Source organism: Corapipo altera, unplaced genomic scaffold (genome assembly GCF_003945725.1).
Source record: "Corapipo altera isolate COAL_440 unplaced genomic scaffold, ASM394572v1 0, whole genome shotgun sequence".
NCBI classification, from domain to species: Eukaryota; Metazoa; Chordata; class Aves; order Passeriformes; family Pipridae; genus Corapipo; species Corapipo altera.
Window position 1 is genome coordinate 87,418,609 of NW_020884872.1, and position 19,324 is coordinate 87,437,932.

General features: G+C 42.8%; 1 protein-coding gene across 2 annotated transcripts in view; it reads left to right on the plus strand.

Moving 5' to 3' along the window:
• Positions 1–1,111: 1,111 nt before the first annotated feature.
• NARS2 (asparaginyl-tRNA synthetase 2, mitochondrial) overlaps positions 1,112–19,324 on the plus strand; it is a 52,286-nt gene continuing 34,073 nt past the window's right edge. For both annotated transcript variants that reach the window (XM_027665645.1, XM_027665724.1), the window contains exons 1-6: positions 1,112–1,252; positions 4,244–4,353; positions 5,204–5,324; positions 6,006–6,146; positions 10,150–10,230; positions 18,251–18,351. In XM_027665645.1, the coding sequence (XP_027521446.1) occupies positions 1,124–1,252; positions 4,244–4,353; positions 5,204–5,324; positions 6,006–6,146; positions 10,150–10,230; positions 18,251–18,351 (683 nt within the window). In that variant the 5' untranslated portion in view covers positions 1,112–1,123. The remainder of the gene's footprint in view (positions 1,253–4,243; positions 4,354–5,203; positions 5,325–6,005; positions 6,147–10,149; positions 10,231–18,250; positions 18,352–19,324) is intronic.

Here is a 19,324-nt window from a genome sequence, read left to right on the forward strand (position 1 = left end):
TTTGGACACTTCCAGGGATGGGGAATTTGTGCCAGTGTCTCACCACTCTTACAGGGAAGAATTTCTTCCTTATGCGCAATCTAAATCTACACTCTTACATTTTAAAGCCATTGTCCCTCATCTTGGCATTAGTATGGGACTCTCTCAGTCTTTCTTATAAACCCCCTTTAACTATGGAAAGGCTCCAATAAAGTGTCCCTGGAGCCTTTTCTTCTCCATCGTGAACAATCCCAACTCTCTCAGCCTGTATCCACAGCAGAGGTGTTCCAGCCCTCTGAGGCTCTTTGTGGCCCTTCTCTAGACTCGCTCAAACAGGTCCCTGTCTCTCACGCAGGTCTTTAGGTGGGGTCTCACCAGAGCAGAGCAGACGGGCAGAATCACCTCCCTCGACCTGCGGGCCACGCTGCTTTTGATGCAATCCAGGTTACAGTTGGCTTTCCCGGCTGGAAGTGCACATTGCCACGGCACGTTCAGATTTTAGCCCACCGGTATTCCTAAGTCATTCTCTGCAGGGCTGGAGACACTCGCCCTGGCGGCTGCTCCTCAGCTGCTACTCAGGGGACCTGCATAGGCAGAGGGGCACAAGCCTGAAAAAGGGACAGGAGGAAGATCTGATTCCTCAGCGAGGCTTGCAGAGCAGTGCCGAACCCTGCCTCCTTCGTCAGGACAAGCACGGAGGGCTCATGCTGCCTGAGAGGAGCCCGGGAGGGGAAGAGAGCGGCTCATGGGCTAGACCGCGCTGCAGCCGAGGAGGTCCCCTCATCCCCGCCACGGAGATCCCTTGTCTCCCAACATGGGATCCCTCCCGTGGCCAGCACAGAATCTCAGCCCCCCGTGACTCGCTTGGCACCGAGATCCCAAGCCAGGAACTACATTTCCCAGAGGCGCTTGCGCCCGGGCGGTGGAAGAGGCGGGCTGGGTGGGCTCTCCCGTTCTGATTGGCTCACTGGGGGCAATCCGAGCGGCCATTGGGTAGGCGGAGAGGTCACGTGAGATGGCGGGGGATGTCACGTGAGACGGTGGGCGGGGCGCCGGCTCACGTGGGCCCGTGCGGGCGCGGGATCGGGATCGGGCTCAGGCTCAGGCCGAGGGTCCGGGGGGAGCGGGTCCACCAGGCCTCGCCATGCTGGGGGCCCGGGCCCAGGGCGGGTGGCGGGCCCTCCGGCGCTGCTCCTCCCTGCCGCGGGCGGTGCGGCTGCGTGTACGCGAAGCGCTGGGGACACGGGAGGCGGTGGACGCGGTCAGAGTGCAGGTGTGTGTCCCAGTGTGCCTGGAAATGTCCCGGTCCAGAGCCTGAGCGGAGGGGAGAGGGCCTGTAGTGGTGCCTCAGGGAGGAAGAGCTGGGAGCTCTGCAGGGCGTTTTGCTGAGCTCCCGGATCGCCTTCGCGGTGTGCGGGGCCTCGCTGTGCGATCTTTCGGTTTGTGTACTCAGTTTGCTGTTGTCAAAGCTTTGGAGTTACTTGGTAGGGGCAGGGAGAGGTGGTCTCTGTGATGGATTGTACCGAAAAGTGCTCTCTACAGTATTGGCTTTATCGCCTGTTCCGTTTGGGAGAGCAAACCATTGTACTGTTGTTTTCAAAGTTTTTTTTCTGTCTTGTACCACATCTTTGTGCCACATACCTGTAGGTTTATAGCAATGTAAGCAGAGTCATCGATAGCTTTCACTGCTGTTCGTGTCTGGCTCCTGTTGTGAACCAAGGTAGACTGGGATAAATGGACTTTTTAGCAATGGAGCTCTTTCCCTTAACATAGGGAAAGAGTGTGTTCCCCAGATTTCTGGTGTTCCCAACTGGCAGAGCAGTGGTTGCACACATACCTGTTTTAGTGCAAGGCCTGTGGCCAGAACTGTGTAGTTGTCAGTATTTCTGAATGAATCTGAAGAAGACTGGGGTACTTGGTAACAGTTTTAAACAAAACTAAAAGAGAGTAGATTTATATTTATGAGAAAGAAGATCTATACCTTGAGGGTAATGAGGCACTGGCACAGGTTGCCCAGAGAATATGTGGATGCCCCATCCCTGGAAATGTCCAAGGCCAGGTTGGATGGGGCTTGGAGCAACACGGTCTCATGGAAAGTGTCCCTGCTTATGGCAGGGGGCTTGGAACTAGATGATCTTTAAGGTCTCTTTCAGCCCAAGGCTTTCTGTGATTCTGCTGACCCAAAAACCTGTTTGTAGCACGATGGTATTTCTACACACGCATAGATGAAGTTTAATAGGGTAGGAAGAAGCTCATCCAGTGTAGGTTCTTTTCAGCTGTAGTTTTATGAATAATGCAAGCTGGAATAAATTGATGCTAAAATTGGCAATACTGCCTTTCCTCCACCTTCCCTGTCCCTACAGGCCCTTGCTTCTTTTTTACTCTTCCCCTGTGCTGCAAAATGTGGAGGTTTTTTGTATTAAACTGGGTTAGGGAACTGGTCTGGCTTAAATCCAGCCTCATTATGGCCAGGTTGTTGGAATGTGCAGTCCAGTCTGAGTCAGGATTGTCACTTTTACTGCATGTTGATTCTGGTAAGGTGTGAAGTGGTCAAAACTTTTGTACCACAGCCTCTGCTGCTCCAATGCAAGCCTGTGGGTATGTTCTTATTTCCTATTCCAGGGTGCAAGACTCCTCTTCTTACTTAACAAAACCCAGAACAGCTTGATGAGGTGGGGAAAAAAAGCTCTTGAGAACGTTTCTTTGTTCAAGGGTTTTGTGTGTTTTGTTAAGGAGCACTTATGAGGAAGGAAACTAAGAAAAACATCTACCATTATACATTAAACATGCATCAGCTGTAATGAACATGGTGTGTTCTGGGGATTTACTGGAATACAGAGGATAAGCACAAGAGGTTCAGGCATGTTATTGTATGGAATACCTTTTAAACACCTGTTGCTTTAGCCATACAAATATAGCCCAGGTGATCTTGTTTCTGGCATTAGATCTTTTGGGTGGTTTACCCTGTCTGAATCACTAGGTTCATGGCTTTAAAATCTTCATAGTTCTTATATGCCATATGTCTTATATGTCCTCTACCTGTTCTACAAGCCTATGTAATGCTTTGCCTGTATTAGTAGTCATGCTGTAGTTTTAAGAACGCTTTACTTCTGGTGCTGTTTAGTTCTTGAAGTTTGCTGTCTAGACAACAGAAGTAGATGGATTCACATTGGTTTAAAGTCATTGAGACTACCTGGGACCTTCCAGATAAGCAAAAGACAAAACTGGTTGGAAAAGAGGCAGTTTGGTTGTTTAATCAGCACTGTTTTCAGTTGTTCTCTACAGTACTGCTATAAGATGAGCTGCAAGGTCCCCAGCAGGTAGTTGTGCTTTTAAGGGCAGCTTTGTCTCAACCCTTGCAAGTTGGGGAGCAACTAAGGAAGTTATTTTGGATGCTTTTATTATTGCTTGGTGCCCTAGTATTGACTTAGTGTTTCCCTTAAAAAGAAATTAAAATTTATCTCTCATTAAAAAACTCAAGTTAAGACATTAGCCTGAGATGTACATGGCTAGTTCTACTGTTTTGCTGTTACAGAGAACTTTTGTATTATTATTTTAATTCTTTCAGTGACACTGGACAAGATGCTTCTAAATTTTTTCTTAATATTTTTTTTTTTCATGGGGACAGTGTAGCAGTCTTGATTTTGAGATGTAGGGAGAAACATCCAAGGCATTAATTTTTATTTTTGTTTTGCATTCTGTAGTCTTTCATATGAATCTATTGGCTGCATCAGTTTTAGCAGTCCAGCAGTTTAGGACATGTAAACAACTAGTGAATATATTTCAGTTGGAACTTTTCTACAGGTGATACAGCAACAAAATTGGATAATAAAATGCATCAAAACAGTCTTGAATGTGTTATCATGAAGAAGCGTGCATTACCAGTCTCTCCTTTTTCAGTAAGAAGTGTTTGGAAGGGACACCACTAATAAGAACATGTACTTCACTAAGATGCTCTTCATCTCCAGAACACCTTCTTGCTTTCTGTATTCTCAGCTCCCCAAAGACGCAGGTGCATCTTAGTTATTCCTTTCCATGCTCAGGAGGGTGTCTCTGCCTAAGGATTTTTTTTCTCTCTGCTTTGAAGTCAGAAGAAAAACTGACACTGACTTTTTTTACCCTTTTTTTTTTTTTGACCCTAAAGAGACACTGATTTCAATAAGAAGCTAAAATAGGCTTGAAGTGGCATGTCCAATTTAGCTGGAAGAAGAGCATGACTACACTGTGTCCATGCCAACAAATAACAAATCTCTTTTATCTCTAGGGCTGGGTCCGTTCTGTCCGATCCCAGAAGGAAGTTTTGTTCCTGCACATAAACGATGGAAGTTCTCTGGAACACCTCCAGGTGGTTGCTAATCCCAACCTGGAAAATAGGTTGGTCCATTTGAAATAACTGGAGAAATACATTTTGAGCGGTGCTTGGAAGGGTGTGCTCGGACCTCCTTTCCTGTGCCCAGGACTTGCCACCAGCTGGCACCTGACCACAGGAAAGGCACTGCTGCAGTTTGGGGTCTCTGGATGTATTTTTAGAATGGAGAGTGTCATACTACTCTATCTCCTCTTAGCTGAGGCCTTGTGGTTCAGTTGATTAATCCTGTGAGATTAATTTGGGCCTAATTTTCTTAATAGTGTAGACATTCTTGACTGCTGTTGGAATTGCTTGGAAATCACACAAGGTAGCTGGGGGTAACTGTCCCCTGGGTTTTGGAGGGTGCTGTTGATCTTCCTATAATAACTTTTCAAGGCAGGCTTGGTAGGGATGCTCCCTGGATAGGCATGTCTGATCTAGTATAATAAAATAATACACTTGTTTTACAGCTTAATTTTGTTTATAACTCTCAGTTGTTCATTGGACTAGGGTTGGGAGTTTTGGGAAGATCCAGGAACCTTCTGTGTGTAACTTAATGTATTAAAGATTTTTTAAATTTTTCTTCTATAGGCCTGGTTTATCTCCACCAAGAACCCCTTCAGATAAAAGCCTGCCTCTTTTCCCCTTACTTGTCCAACACTCCTACCTTGTCCTAAATTGTTTTATATTGTTGTGAATCTATTCACATTCCCAGCTATGCATTTAATAATTTTTCATTTCATCAGGTAAGCTGTATGGCTACAGCATCCCTTGTGATCTCAAGTGATCCAGCTAAATTACAGGAATCTCTCTTCTGAATGTAGTCGACTTTCTATCAGCACTTAGTTAAGCTGTTGTTTTCTCTCCATTTCTTAGAGACCTGACTTTTGGAAGTGCAGTGGAAGTGCAAGGGAAGCTGGTCAAAAGTCCTCATAGGAAGCAAAACATGGAGCTGCAAGCCGAAACCATCCGTGTGGTGGGACCTTGTGATATTTGGGTATGTTGCTGCAGCAGGAGTGGTAGGACTGCTGGAAATCAATTTTTAAAGGTCCAAGCATTCAGTAAAGCATGCTTCAAACTGTATTTTCTGTAAGTCTGAGTCGCCCTGCAGGCTTTGATTTGTCAGTGGTGTCTATAGGGTACATCAAAGGAGAAATATGGGACCACCATGAGAGCTCTTCTCTGGGGCACAGCTGTTTCTTCGTGGAAATGGGTGCACATGCTGGCACCTTAGAGTTTGCATTTGTCCCACCCTGAAGCACTTACCTGTTCCAGGTGGTGTACCTGGTAAGTCTGACCGGGATATGAATTGGAGAAACAGTGGGACTGGCAAGATGCTCCAGGTTGTGCAGGTGGAAGAACTGCATCTGCCACAGGCACAGGTTGCTGTTGCAGCAGTGAGGTGATGAACAGCTGGGTTTCAGTGGGGCTCAACATCCAAAAGTGGAACATTTCAGAGTACTCATACCTTCTCTTGTGTTCATGGCTCTTGCTCTGCCGTAAGCATTACAAAATCCACAAAATAACCAGAAAAGGTAGGCAAAAGCATCAAGTTCTTCTCTGCTCTGTAATGATGATTGAGTTTTAGTAGGCAGAGATGCCATTCCCTGAATAGCAATAAAACTGTATTGACTCCCAAATTCTTATTCTCTTATTTTTGTTTCCTTGTTGTTTTCAGTCATTTCCCCTGAAAATGAAGGAGAGGCACCCGCTGGAGTATGTCCGACAGTTCCCTCACCTGCGATGCAGGAACAACACCCTGGGCTCCCTCCTGAGAATCCGCAGTGAAGCCACTGCAGCCATCCACTCCTTCTTCCAGGTAGTCCCTTCTGTACTGAGCCTTCTGTGTAAAATACTCCCCCAGGCTGGCTTCACAGGTGCAGGTTAGGAGGGAAGGAGCATGACATCTTGACTACAGGGTATGGATTTTGGACATGGTGGTTTTCTTTCCAGGCCTGAGCCTGGCTGGACCTTGGTTGTTGCTTGTGATCAGGTTAGCACATCTGTGCCCTTGTCAGTGTCTTGTCACCTATTTCCTGTTATTTTATCCCTTTTTCTAAGTTACAGTGTAATTGCTGCAATTGTGTGGTCTGTGGAACACAAGATGATATGGAGTTGTTTAACCCATCTTCAGCAGTGACCTTACGGTCCTTGGACAGAAGCCTCCTTCCACATGGAAAAATCTGTGATAAGGGAACACAGACAAACTGACTCAGAGCTTCTTTTTATTCTCAGTTCTTTCTATTTCTGCAATACAAGTCTGTGTGAGTGCTGTTAGCTGAGATTAGGAGACTCCTGTTTTATGCATTTCAAACTGATGAGTGGGAGCCGTGCGAGTTTTCTGAATGTGTCACCCTTAAACTGAGGGCATAGTACAGGCTTTGTGCAGACAGGGCAGGCAGTGAATTAACTCTGATGCCAGATGTCACAACAGAGACCATGTGATTCCTTGTGTGAGTAAATAAAGGTAGCAAGTTCTCCAGGCACACCTGAGCCATTCATTGAAATAAACGTTAATTGTTCATAGAAATAAACGTTTTAGTTTAGATAAACTGTCTTTAGTTTGAGGAGAATCCTATTCAGAGCATTCTGGTTACAAAATTCACAAGTAGTAATTAATGTGACCCAAGGAACAGGGTAGAATTGTTGAAATTGAATTTCTGGTTCCAAGTGTGCTGGTCTTTGTCACCTGCAGTGGCAAAGGCAGCTTGCTTGCTCTAGGAGTTATCTGTTTGGAATTGCATGGTATTTGGACGACTTTTGTGGGGTTTGGTTTGATTTTTTTTTAAAAGCCTAATAGAAGTCTCATGTCAGGTAAAGCTGCTGGTTTCAGGACTGTGCCTGCTGCTAAAGCAGAAGCCAACTCTTGGGAATCAGTCTGTGCTAGTGTCGAACCACTAGATGGCAATGCCTACAACGGTTCGTGCTTCCAAACCTGGACACACAAGGCAGCTGAGGTACAGAAAACATCTTATTCGAGCTTTGTTTTTCCAAATCAACTCCTGCTCAGGCTCTGGCATACCTTCCTGTTTAAAATGCTCAAGAACAGACCTGTTTTAAAAATTAGAATCAAAAATTATCATCAATTTAGCAGCAGCAGCTTCATTAAAATTATTTCTAAAAGGATAAGGAATATTTGGTCCCAGACTGGATATTTTGCAAATGCTTATGTCAGAACTCCCTAGCACCAGAAATGTTTGTGTTTGCTTCATTTCTGATAGAAGGAATGGGAGGAAGTCTTCTAAAATTGTCACCTGCATCATCCCAAGAATATTGCAATTTCCAACTTGTCAGTATCAGAATATACCATAACTAGAAAGTACAATTGGAGTATTTTCACTTTGCAAAGCTATAAGGAGCTTAATGGTGGAAGAAAATAAGTGGACCATTTTGAATACACACTCAAGACTCTAACTTTAAAAACTTCTTTTTTTTTAGCCTATTCATTTGCAGGAATGAATGTCTAATGTCAGGTGCCTTTGGTTTGGATGTTGAAAGCTAAAATGTCATCTTTAAATCTTCTGAATACTGTGGTCCATGTGGCATAGGAACTATGTTCCTAGGCACAGTAAGATAGTTGCAATGTGAATGGCAACTTCCACTTTGCACATTAACTTCCAGGTTTGTCAGAGCCAATAATGTGGCCAGAGGTATTTTAGAAGCTTTTGTAAGGGGAACTGTCCAAGAGGTTTTATGTGATTCTCTCAGATCTGTGCGGTTTGCATTCCTTTCCAAGGCATGTAGGGGGTCTTTTGTGTGAAATGTGCTTCTTTACAGCAACTGCTACCACTGTATGAGGAATTTAGGCAATTTTCCAAAATCTCATGTAAAGTTGGGAGGCCACGTGACCAGCAGGTCTCTGAATATGCAGGGAACTGTCAGAGACCTGGATTTTGTATTGGTAGACTGGACCTTGGTAGACCTTCTCCAAGTAAAGCAAGTAGTTCTGGCCCCAAAACTTCCTTCTGTGCAGTAACTGTATCTCAGTGAGGTGCTCCTGCCAGGCACTTGGCAAGCCAAAGTCATTGCACCTTTAACCAAAGTAGCCTAGAGGTGACTGCAGGGACTTTGCTCCTACTTGGTTATTGTACTTCCACAAAATGCATTGCATGTCCATACGAACTCTTTGGTCCAAATTAATTGTAGTTTGATTCTCAGAGTGGGCAGAAAATACTGCTCCAGTCTTCCTAGCCTTTTAACTAGCTGGTGATAAGGACCAGGACCTCTCATGTGACTGGTTGATTTGTATTATTCTGTTAAAACTGTGAAGACAAGCTTTTAGAAACATTTGTTTTCTTAACTATTTTTATGAATATTTTGTGTAATAGACAGTGGGTTCTGTTACATCATTGCCTGTATCATGGTAATGCTGGCACACCCTGATATTAAAGGGGTTCCCTTTGTGCTAGATATTGCAGTGATGCAAGAGAAAACAAATCCTTTGTTCACACCTGAAATTAGATAATTCCAAGTTCTTTTTGCTTGGACACAGATAGATATGATTTCAGTGTTCCATCAGTGACCTCCATGGTGAGACTAAGTTAGAAAGGTAATGGTTAATAGAGTTCGGTTCCTAGTTTTGCCTCTATGCAAAATGCACATGCTGCATGTGCTTGTCTGAGGTCTGCTTGATATATCCATCCACTGAATGTTGGGTTGCAACTGTTTCCAAAGCCTGTGGCTGCTCTGCGGAGAAATCCAGAGAATAGGAGCTCCTTCTTTGTTCAACCTTTCTGGTTTTGGAGGTCGTTCCTGTATCTATGAACTACTACGTGAATGTATAATTCTGTAGGTACCTAGAACATAACCAAGTCAGGGTATACTCTGTCTCTTAAAATCAGTTTGACTTCAGTATCTCAGAAGATGCAAGGTGGGACTGACATTTTAATGGTGGCTGGGTGTTTTTAAGGTGTCTCTCCCACCCAGTGTTTAATTTTTGTCACCCAACACACTTGATCACTTCTCTTAGTGGAGTGTCTTCCAAAAAGCTGGAAGAAACCAAGTGTTGATGGCATAGGGGTGAATTCGATTGAAACTGCCCAAAAATATAAAAATACTGGGGGAGGTGATAAGAAAGGAGAATAGTGTGGAGATGGGCTATTGCAAAAGAAACATAGTAATGACACAACTCTCGTTTGGTTATGGAACCTGGAGGAAAATGCACAGGTAGTAAACATTGATTTGAAAATCACGCTAGCGTTTAGTTAGTCATCTGTCCTTGTAAGGCAGAAGCTGCCTCAAAGACTACATGTATTTTCCTGGTTGGGGGCTAATAGCTAAGTTATGATGTGTGCTGGCTGATGTCATCCTTGAGGTTGACGTTTGATGCCACGGTCCGAAAGGAGGGATGGGGCCGTGGCACAGCACGGGTTCAGGAGTCAAGGTAGGGTGCAGGTAGAATGCTTTACTGAAGCGTGCACGTGATTTTTTATCAGGTCAGGAGGGGAAAGGGCCAGAACCTGGGGCAGAGCATGAGACAGACAAGCGGGGAACAAATTAGGATAGGGACACAGGCAAAAGGGGGAGAAGCATAGGAGGAACCGAGGAAGGAAAGGGCGAACGGGGGCTGTCTCCTCTCTGCAGCTTCTCCAGCCAATCAACAGGGAAACAGGGAAGTGAACAAGCCTGGACATGCCCGGGAGATACGAATTCTGAGGAAACATACAATGTGTATATACATAATAACTGTAAAGTCTGCATCATAAAGTCCTTTCAATCGCTGTACATATTTTTCCACTTCTGAAATCGTTCCCATTCGGATTCTTGGTCCTGGACAGTTTGATATCTTTAGCTAGTTAACTTTAGTGTTCTGTCTCTTCCAGGATAATGGCTATGTGCATATTCATACTCCCATAATTACATCCAATGACTGTGAAGGTGCTGGGGAACTCTTTCAAATTGAGGTAAGTTGGGTTGAATAAAGTTTGTGGGTTTTTTGTTTGGTTGGTTTTTTTTTTTGGTTGCAAATCAATTCTTGAGTTATTGAAGGTTAGAGGTAATGTTTATCTTTACAAATCCTTTCCTTTTATGTACTTCTGTGATTATTATTTTAATATAGCAATCCTTAGCTTCAACTAATAATTTAGACAGAGTTAAACAGATGCTTTTTTTATTTTATTGCTGTTTTGTGCATTAATCAGTACCTTTTCTGCTGATGAGGTTTTTCTATCCCTGGTGCTGTGAAAAAGTTTACAAAGAACAACACGGGGATGTGGGACAAATTAGTAAACAGAGTGATGTGCTCATAAGAGCCCAAGAAATGGAATGGGTCACTCAGGACAGACGTACTATGGTCAAATACTTCTTAGCTTTGGAACAAAGAATATAATCCACCATGAGATAATCCTTAAAAAAAAGTCAGCAATACCTAAAACTCCTTTTCACCTGTGTATACACAGGTTCTTCCCTACAAGCTACTCCTGTTCCATGTCAGAATTCTCTCCCAGTGTTGTCAAGCCGCCCCATCCACCAAAGTATTCACAATCTATCATTATATGAAGCATGCCACATTATGGGTCAGAAACTCCAATGAAACTGAAACACAGCCGTAACCACTAAGATCTTCCCCACAGATTTCTTATGATTCCTAACCCCCCACATCCACAAATCATAAGAAATTCCATCTGCATTTTATACTTCTATATTTGAAATTCACTCCTCAGTCTCAAACAATGGCATCCATTGCCACTTATGCTTATTGGCTCCAACTTTGCTGGTGAATCATCTGTAAGCAAAAGAAAAATTGTTGAGGTAGCAGTTGCTTGCTGTGGGATCCTGTCTTCCACTCTCTGCACTGCCTCATGACAAAAAACTTCTGTCTACTGGTTCTTCAGGATCTTAAGGTCTAACTTGTGCTACTGGTCATTCCCTTCCAGACCAGTACATGTGGCTCAGCTTTTTGCTTGCTGGGACAATAGAGTTGATTAGCTAAACTAAATTGTTCCTCTTTAATTGAGATCCCTTGATGCTACCAAAGGTTCATTCCAGGCTGTTGCATGCAAATTGAGATGTGAAAACAAGTGACACTTAATGATGAAAACATTATGCAGTTTGCAGCTGTACCGTGTATTATGTCTTTGGTACAAATTGTATCCACTTGAAAACTGTAGAGGATGCAGGACTGCAGTGTAGGTGGCTGGTAGTAACAGAAGCCCTGATGCAAATGTTGAATGAGGTGCTAAATTGTAAGTCTGAAACTTGTATAAACTCGATCTTATCTAAATGCATGGTTCAAGGCAAATATTTTGCTCTCTCTCTAGTGGTATTGCTGAGGTGCAAATAATACTTGCAGTAATGTAGCTACAGCTGTGCTTGAAAGGTGTGGAACAAGTGCCAAGTCAGATCCCATTAAATGGCTTGTGCCACAAAGGAAGAGCTTCAGAAACCCACTTGCTGCTGGGAAGAGGGAAATTCTCCCTGATTTCCAGTTTCTTCTTTGGGTACCACTTCATTGTCTGTCCTGATTTAGGACTCAGTTTTGGTTTTGCCCAGCCCTGTGCAGAATTGGTCTTGGCTAGTGGAGATCCAAGACCACCTCCTATCCTGCTGGGACTACTTCACTCCACTGGAGCAGTGACACTGTTTTTTGCCAGAGAAAACGTGGGGAAGATTAAGATTGGACGGTACATGTGAGGCTGTCAGACACAAAGAAAGGGTGACAGAAGGGTGTCAGACATAATAATAAGGGTGTGGTATTTGCAGCAAAGCCCAGAATCTTTATATGCTTTTAACCAAACCAACTATCGAGACATTCCCTGTCTGCTGTATTTGGTCACTTTTTAAACTAGCCTTTAATTCACTGCTTGCACAGGCAAAGGGAGAAAATAAATTCCTGTTCCTCTTATATTTGAACAGAAAATAAAAATGATGGTGATGGAATATTTAAATCCCGTTCCTTAAGTTTTAAGACCTATCTTCTAGTTGTGACCAGAACATAAATTGGTGTCCTATTGCTCCTGAATTTGTAGTAGTTACAATACACCTGCTCGGGGTTGGGTTTTTTTTCTGCCTTTTGAGGTTGTTTTTTTTAGCTCCTTTGGGCAGTATATAAAACTGATGATCTGATCAGTTTAGCTGACCTGCTGCGGGTGGAATAAGTTGAAAACTTTAGTTGAGTAGCCTTTAGGACCCAAGTAGAGGCTGCTTTTACACCCACTGTGAACCATTGCATTCAAATAGCTGTCTCCTCTGACTGGCACAATCTTAGTCCTCTGACTAATGTCTGATGGTTGCTCAGGCCTGTGCATTCTTTGGAAATGAAGGAAAGTGAAGAGAGTAGGAATGTGTTTTTACATGTGAATTGAAGAGATGGGGAAAAATGTATCTTGAGCTAGAAAGAAAAGGCTTTTTGAAATATGGTCTTTGATTTCTGGACCTCTTAATCCTGTAGGATTTGTGTTTGTTTATATGTTCAACTTCCTCATTATCTTTGTTTCGTTTTGGGTATGCTGATTAGTCTGTAGCTTTGACTGGGAGGTTCTCATACTAAGACTTGGGAGGGGGGTGGAATCCATTCCCTCTCTACTTGGTAAATCAGTTCAACTAAATATTTTTAAAATGAAGTACCATAATGGTGAAAAGAGGGCAGTAAGCAGAGGACATTTTAAAAAAATAAATATATCCCAAAATGATAACAACTGCAGAGAAATCTTCTGCAGCTGGGAGTTTCTACACACGAAAAATGTAGGTTTGAGGAGAAACTGTTAGGAGTGTGAAAACAGCTTGGCAGACCCTAACCCACATGGAGAACATCAGCAGCAACAGCTTGTGGATTTCTGCACTATTGACAATGTCTGCCTTTGGTGAAAGCCTGTAGAGGAGGAAGCATCTTGTTTGTGCTGCCTTCTTTAAAGTAAGTTTATTGAAAACACTAGGAGAGCTTTGAATATTGAAAGCTGGGGTTTAGTATAATCCAAAGCAGGACAAGGTAATTCTTGAAACAGGGAAAATGCAGATCAGTAGGGTGAGACAGCCTTTATTTTATTTTAATTTAATCTGAGAATAATTTCTCTGTACCAGCAGTTTCAGCACCTCAGCACAGATTTTCTTGCTTTTTTCCTTTTTTTTTTTTTTTCTTCTGAAGTCTGAAATTCTTAGCAGCTTTGTATGTTGCAAGAAACTTTACCTAGCCCCCTTCTGGGGCTGTGTCTGGGGAAACCTGCCTTTCTTTTGTCCTTGTGACCCAGCTGCATGTCTGTTCCCTTCTATTTTCAGTAGCCTCCCACTCTGTCTGCAGTGTTTAAGGCTCTCTGGATCTCTTGCTCTCTCCTTTCCACTTTGCTCATTTGAAAATTTTCTTTGTATGGCCATCCTCAGCTGCTGGGGAGAAGTTGGAGGCTTCTCTATGCTCTGTAAGAGTCTGTCTGACCCAGGACACTCCAGCTGGTATGATGAGGGTCTCGACAGCCACTTTCCCTGTTGCCCAGGAACTCAGCATGCAGTGCTTTACAAAGCACAAGAGCTGTGTTGGCATTCACAGCTCTTTAAAGTAGATCTCAAATGTGGGTTTTGTTGCCTGTGGCCGTATTCCTTCCTGGGGACCTTGCTCTACGTGTAAGGAGTGCTTCACTCTACCTTTTGGCTTCAGCAGAGGTAATATGTGCTCTGTATGAGGCTTGTCTCTTCCCACACATACCTGATTGCACCTGGTTAAGTCTGAACTGGATGATTGCACCTTGACTGAACCCAGAGTCTGGATCAGGCCATTTTGTTATCTGAAAGGATACTTAACTGTAAACCTGAAGAACCATCCAGGTATAGTTCTTTAAAATGCATCTGGAGATTGTATGATGTTTAGCTTTGGGGTTTTTTTTCACAGGAGTGAATATCAAAGCTTCTAGATTCCTGAAGGTTCAAGGTCATGGCTGTGCCTACTGTGGCACTGGAAATGTTTGCCTGCTGCTGAAGATGCAAAAACTTATTCCTACCATCCCATTGGTACTATTAAAGATAGCCTGGTCGGCACCAAAGAAGGCTGGGATCTACTGGGGAGAATCACAGTTAAATGCAACACCATTGGTGTCTGTGAGGTGTTTTCCCTTTTAGAAATGTGTCACAGTCTGTGAGGCAGCCAGTCCCTGGGAGACTGGGGCTTCAGAGACTGTGCTCAGCAGGGATCAGGGTAACCTGGAACTGAGCTGAGGGAGGGCTTGCTTTTTCATTTTCTGGCTTTCCCATTTTTTGCTCGTTTCTATCTGGTTAACTCTCTGCTTGTAATTCCAGAGGGAATTCTGTCTCAGGCTAGTTCTGTCTCAGCAAAACTAGCTTCTATTGCTCAGTGCAAGTCCAGCTGATCAGAATTAGGGCTAGAATTTTAAGGAGGACTTCTTGGAAGTTAGGAATTGTCTAAGGGTTAGAGGTTGTCTAAAAAGGGAAATCCAATCATGTTTATAATGGAGTGTCACAGAGGGCAAATCTGGATTAAAGATGTGGTGCTGTAAAGCTTCAGCAGCGTGGTGATGTAGGCCTGAGCTAGAGCTACAGCAGTGATTTCTCTGAGCTTTTAGAGTCTTCTCTTTATGCATTTGATCCCTTTATGCATTTGACTTGCACAGAGTGAAAGACAGAATCGAACCGTTTGTACTCTCCTGAAGCTAATTGCCTCAAGTAGAAGTTAATACAAGACTGACATCAAAGGGAATAATATTAAATTATATCATTAGACATTTGAGGAGATGGAGAACAAAACAGGTACTAAATCCAGTTGTTCTTGTATTTAGAATGAGAATAAAAAGCCTTTGAAGTTGACGTCAAATACTAATATGCTTGTAGCGCATTTATTCTGAGACACCAAGGTGTTTCATACAAGAATTCCCCCTCCCTCTTTCCCCATTGTAATTTGGGTAGTTTTTGACTAGGGAATGGAGAGAGCTTAAAAGCATACCCATAATTCCCCTCCTAATCTGTTATCAAGTCAGTATTTTGGGGTTAGGAAGAGGGAGAAGAGTCCATCTAGTTGAAATAAAGGCACCACAAAAGTTGTTGTTTTATTTTGCTAGTAATGGACATGAAAACCAATCTTACCCAGTGTCAGCAGTGAAGGCATAGTGTCACCTACTATTTATTATTTGTCTTATTCCAGTGGCTGTGGTTGTATATAATAAAGAAACCATCTTGATCTAAAAAAATGAGCATGAATCTGAGGCACTTGCATTTGGAAACATTGACCTGTGCTTGAATGTGTAAAGTGGAGGAACCACCTCCAGTGAATTAGTTGATATTTGTACACGTGAAACGTACAACTGCTAATTATGGAATATCCCCGTGCTGAAGAAGTCCCTTCTGAACAAAAAGGGGGGCATTTAATTTTTCCTGCATAGCAAGTGGATTGACTTTTGCAGCTCACAACACTGAATATTGAGTATTGTGTCTCAAAAGGAGGGAGAGAAAGTGGGCAGCTGTGGAGAGGCGAGGTGATCCAATGGTGATGGGGGAGTAAAATATTGCTGTATTCACTCTTCACCTTCTGTCAGGAGCCATCCAGGTGCTGCTCACAATGCAGACATGCATCGTGGGATCTCTCAGTGGCCTCTAAAACTGGCTGCAGGTTTTCAGAAGTCCAGTTGAGCTTTAGACTGTCTCATTCCTTCTCCAGTCACTTACTGTGTGCCTATTTTCTCTATGTCTCTCTGAGATTACATCTGATTTGGAGAATGAAAAATGACACAGAGTTGTTATAAATAAACCAAGCCCCAGCTTCTGGAGACAGTTGTATCCAGTTTGTGGATTTGGGAGGAAGCAATGAGATTTCATGGCTGATTTCTTCTATTCTTTGCATGCTTCCAGTCTCTCTCAGTGTTTAGAAGTTGCATCCTACAGTATTAGGTAGGATTTTTCACTGGTGAAACAAGGCATATAGCTGAACTAAGCTTGCAGTAAGAGAAACTGGAGTGGTACATGACTGTTCTCTTTAGTCTTCTGACCGTCGTTCTGGGGCTGCAGTATGCGGATGTTTGTATGTTTATTAATATCCTTATTGTTTTTGAGCAAATACTCTGGGTTTATTTGATGAAAACAATAGGGGCCTGCTTCTGCATCCTTGGGGTTGGTGTTTGGTTTTTTTTAGAACTGCAAAAGCCTCTGAAACAAAGGAAGCAGTCCTGGGGTTACAATTGTGGTATCTTTATGGATCTCTGTGGAACAAGGCAAGCTTGCTCATTTCTTTAGTGTGATGCTGTGAAGAGATAAAACTGCCTTGTGATCTTAGGTCTTTGGCAGTCACTGTTTTATCTTTGCAATGAGCAGCAGAGCTTTTTGAGAACAAAAGCAACACCTTCCAACTCATTGAGAAAAATGACAGGTTGTAGAATATCAAAGGCTAGCAAACAAGTCTGAGCCCAAGCACCTCCCTGTGACAGAGCAAGGTGGGGAGTGGGGTGGCTGGAGGCAGTGACATACTTAGCTGAGCTAGCATAACTCCTAGGAACTACGCTTTAAAAAGTGGGTATTTCAAACTTATTTCAGAAGAAAGTCTTCGTTTGGAAGTAAATGTAGATCAGCCAAACCCCAGATTAGCTTTGAAGTTCCATTCTGTTTTTGTCCTGAACCTTTGGTTACTCCAAAGCGTAGGGATGACATTGAAATATAGATGTTGAAACAAAATCTCATTAATCTTCATATTTCTTTGAAAGTCACAGAATTGTGACCTCTAGAGATCATCTAATCCATCTCACTGTGCTCGAACAGGTCAGCTGGAGCAAGATGCGTAGGACACTGTGCTACTGAGTTTTTTATATCTCCCCAGATGGAGACTTCACAGCCTCTCCGGGCAACCTGTTCTAGTGCTTGATCACCCTCAATAAATAAAAAAGGTTATTCTTGATTTCAGATTCATTTTTGTGTCTTTTTTTAAAATCTGTGCACATTGCCTCTTGTCCTCTCAGTGAGGACAACTGAGACGAGTCTGATACATTCCCTTCTATAAGTATTTATACAAATATATAAATTGAGCCTTCTCTTCTCCCTCCATGCTGGACAGTCCCAGCTTTCTCAACCTCTCCTAATATGAAAGATGCTCCAGTCCATTAATCATTTTGTGTCCTTTGCTGGACATATCACTCCAGTATGTCCATGTCTTGTACAGGGGAAACAAGGGCTTTACCCAGTGATCTCGGTAAGTCACCAATGCTATGCAGAGGGGAGGGAACCCCTCCTTGACCTGCTGGCAGTGTTAACACAGCCCTGAAGCTGTGACTTTCCTTGCCATGAGACCTCCTTGCTGTCTTATGCCAGGGAAATGGTGAAGCACAGCCCTTTTGTGCAAGTGACATTTAAATTGCTCGACACTGAGATCTTCTAATTTTAATTTTGTGTCTGTAAATTAAAGAACAAAATACTTTTACTTAAATGGGACTCTTTTTTGGGGGGAGTTTTTCATAATGAAACACTGAACTTGCTAAATTTTCCATTACCTGTAGATTTTTATCCTTAAAATATCTGATGACCTGAAAAAATATTCAAAAGCTACAATGAAACATAGTTTATTTTTCAGCACCTCTATAACGTGTAAGCTGTGATTTTTCCAACTCCGTATTGTTTTAGTTCTGATTTTTTTGAAGACTGAATAACAAGTCCTAAGAGGATATTGCATTCCATTTTTTTATTAGTGTTTGTCTTTTTCCAATGGAAACAAATTCATTTGCCCATGAAAAGAAAGTAACACTGATTTTAAAAGTTTTTGCTAAAAGTCAGTGTGACTGACACAGAAAACACTTCTTCGCTTTCTCATCAGGCTTATAATTGAATTTTGAAGGCAATACTCTATGAAGCTTCAAACTCCAAATGATAGTCTTCCCTTCCTCCTCCCTGTTAACCTTGGTAGGAAAATGAAAATCAATGCTTTGAAAAAAGGAAAAATAAGCTGGGAGCTGAGCTTTTTATTTGAACACTAATAGTTTGACTTCTTGCTCATTTTTTGGCTTACAGGCATCAAGTGAGGTAAGAGAATCTGCAGAAAAGACGCATTTCTTCAATGTGCCTGCCTTCCTGACGGTTTCTGGCCAGCTCCATTTGGAAGTGATGGCAGGGTGAGCAAAATGACAAGTGTTTGTCTTGATCTCTGGGATTTTCCCAGTTGGTGGTTTTGCCCTGTTGGTATCCATTAGATATCTGTCATGTATGTGCCAGAAATGAATTGAGTGGCAGTGGCTGAATGATGGTGTGAGAGGCCAGCCCAGGCAGGGGAAAATTAAATGGCTTGTTAATTCTGAGCCATGAACCATTTTTAAATACTAGGAGTCTCTTTCTGCTTGCCATGCTTTGGGAACATTGGATGGAGATGTAATCTTCATGGGAATGACTGTAGGATTATTGGTAGTCACTGCTAGACACCTTAAGGGTCTTTTTGTTATTGCTTATGTCTGGCATGTCTCAGCAAGAAAATCTTTTTCTTTTTAGCTATCACGTCCTTTTCTGTTTTCTCCTTTTTTTTCCCCCCCAAGCTTCCTATTTATGTCTTCTTCGGTCTTTCTGTTGTGTTTCTTCCTTCTGTTGTCATTTCTTTTGTGTCATGGTTTTCACACTTGATGCTTTATCATAAAATAAAATGAGAACAGTTTGGCTTGGAAGGGACCTTTAAAGATCTTCTGTTCCAAGCCCCCTGCAATGAGCGGGGTTGTCTTCAACTTGATCAGGTTGCTCAAAGCTCCATCCAGTCTGCCCTTGAATGTTTCCAGACATGGCATGTACCTCCTCTCTGGGTAACCTGTTCCAGTGCTTCACCACCTTCATCGTAAAAAAACTCATTGCTTAAATCTAATTTTTTTTCATTCTAGCTACTAAAGCGATCACAGTAAAATAACTAATACTGACTTTGATTAATAAATTACCCTTAAGCTTTTAATGTTTCACTAAGATTGTTAAGGGTGAAAGTGTCAGTCTGTCAGAGAGACAGTTCCCTTTGATTAAGAGGGTTGGTCTTCCTCTACACTGTATTTTCCCAATAAATTAACTAAATGAGTACATTGAACAGCGGGAGTGAAATCAGCACAGTCCCTTGCG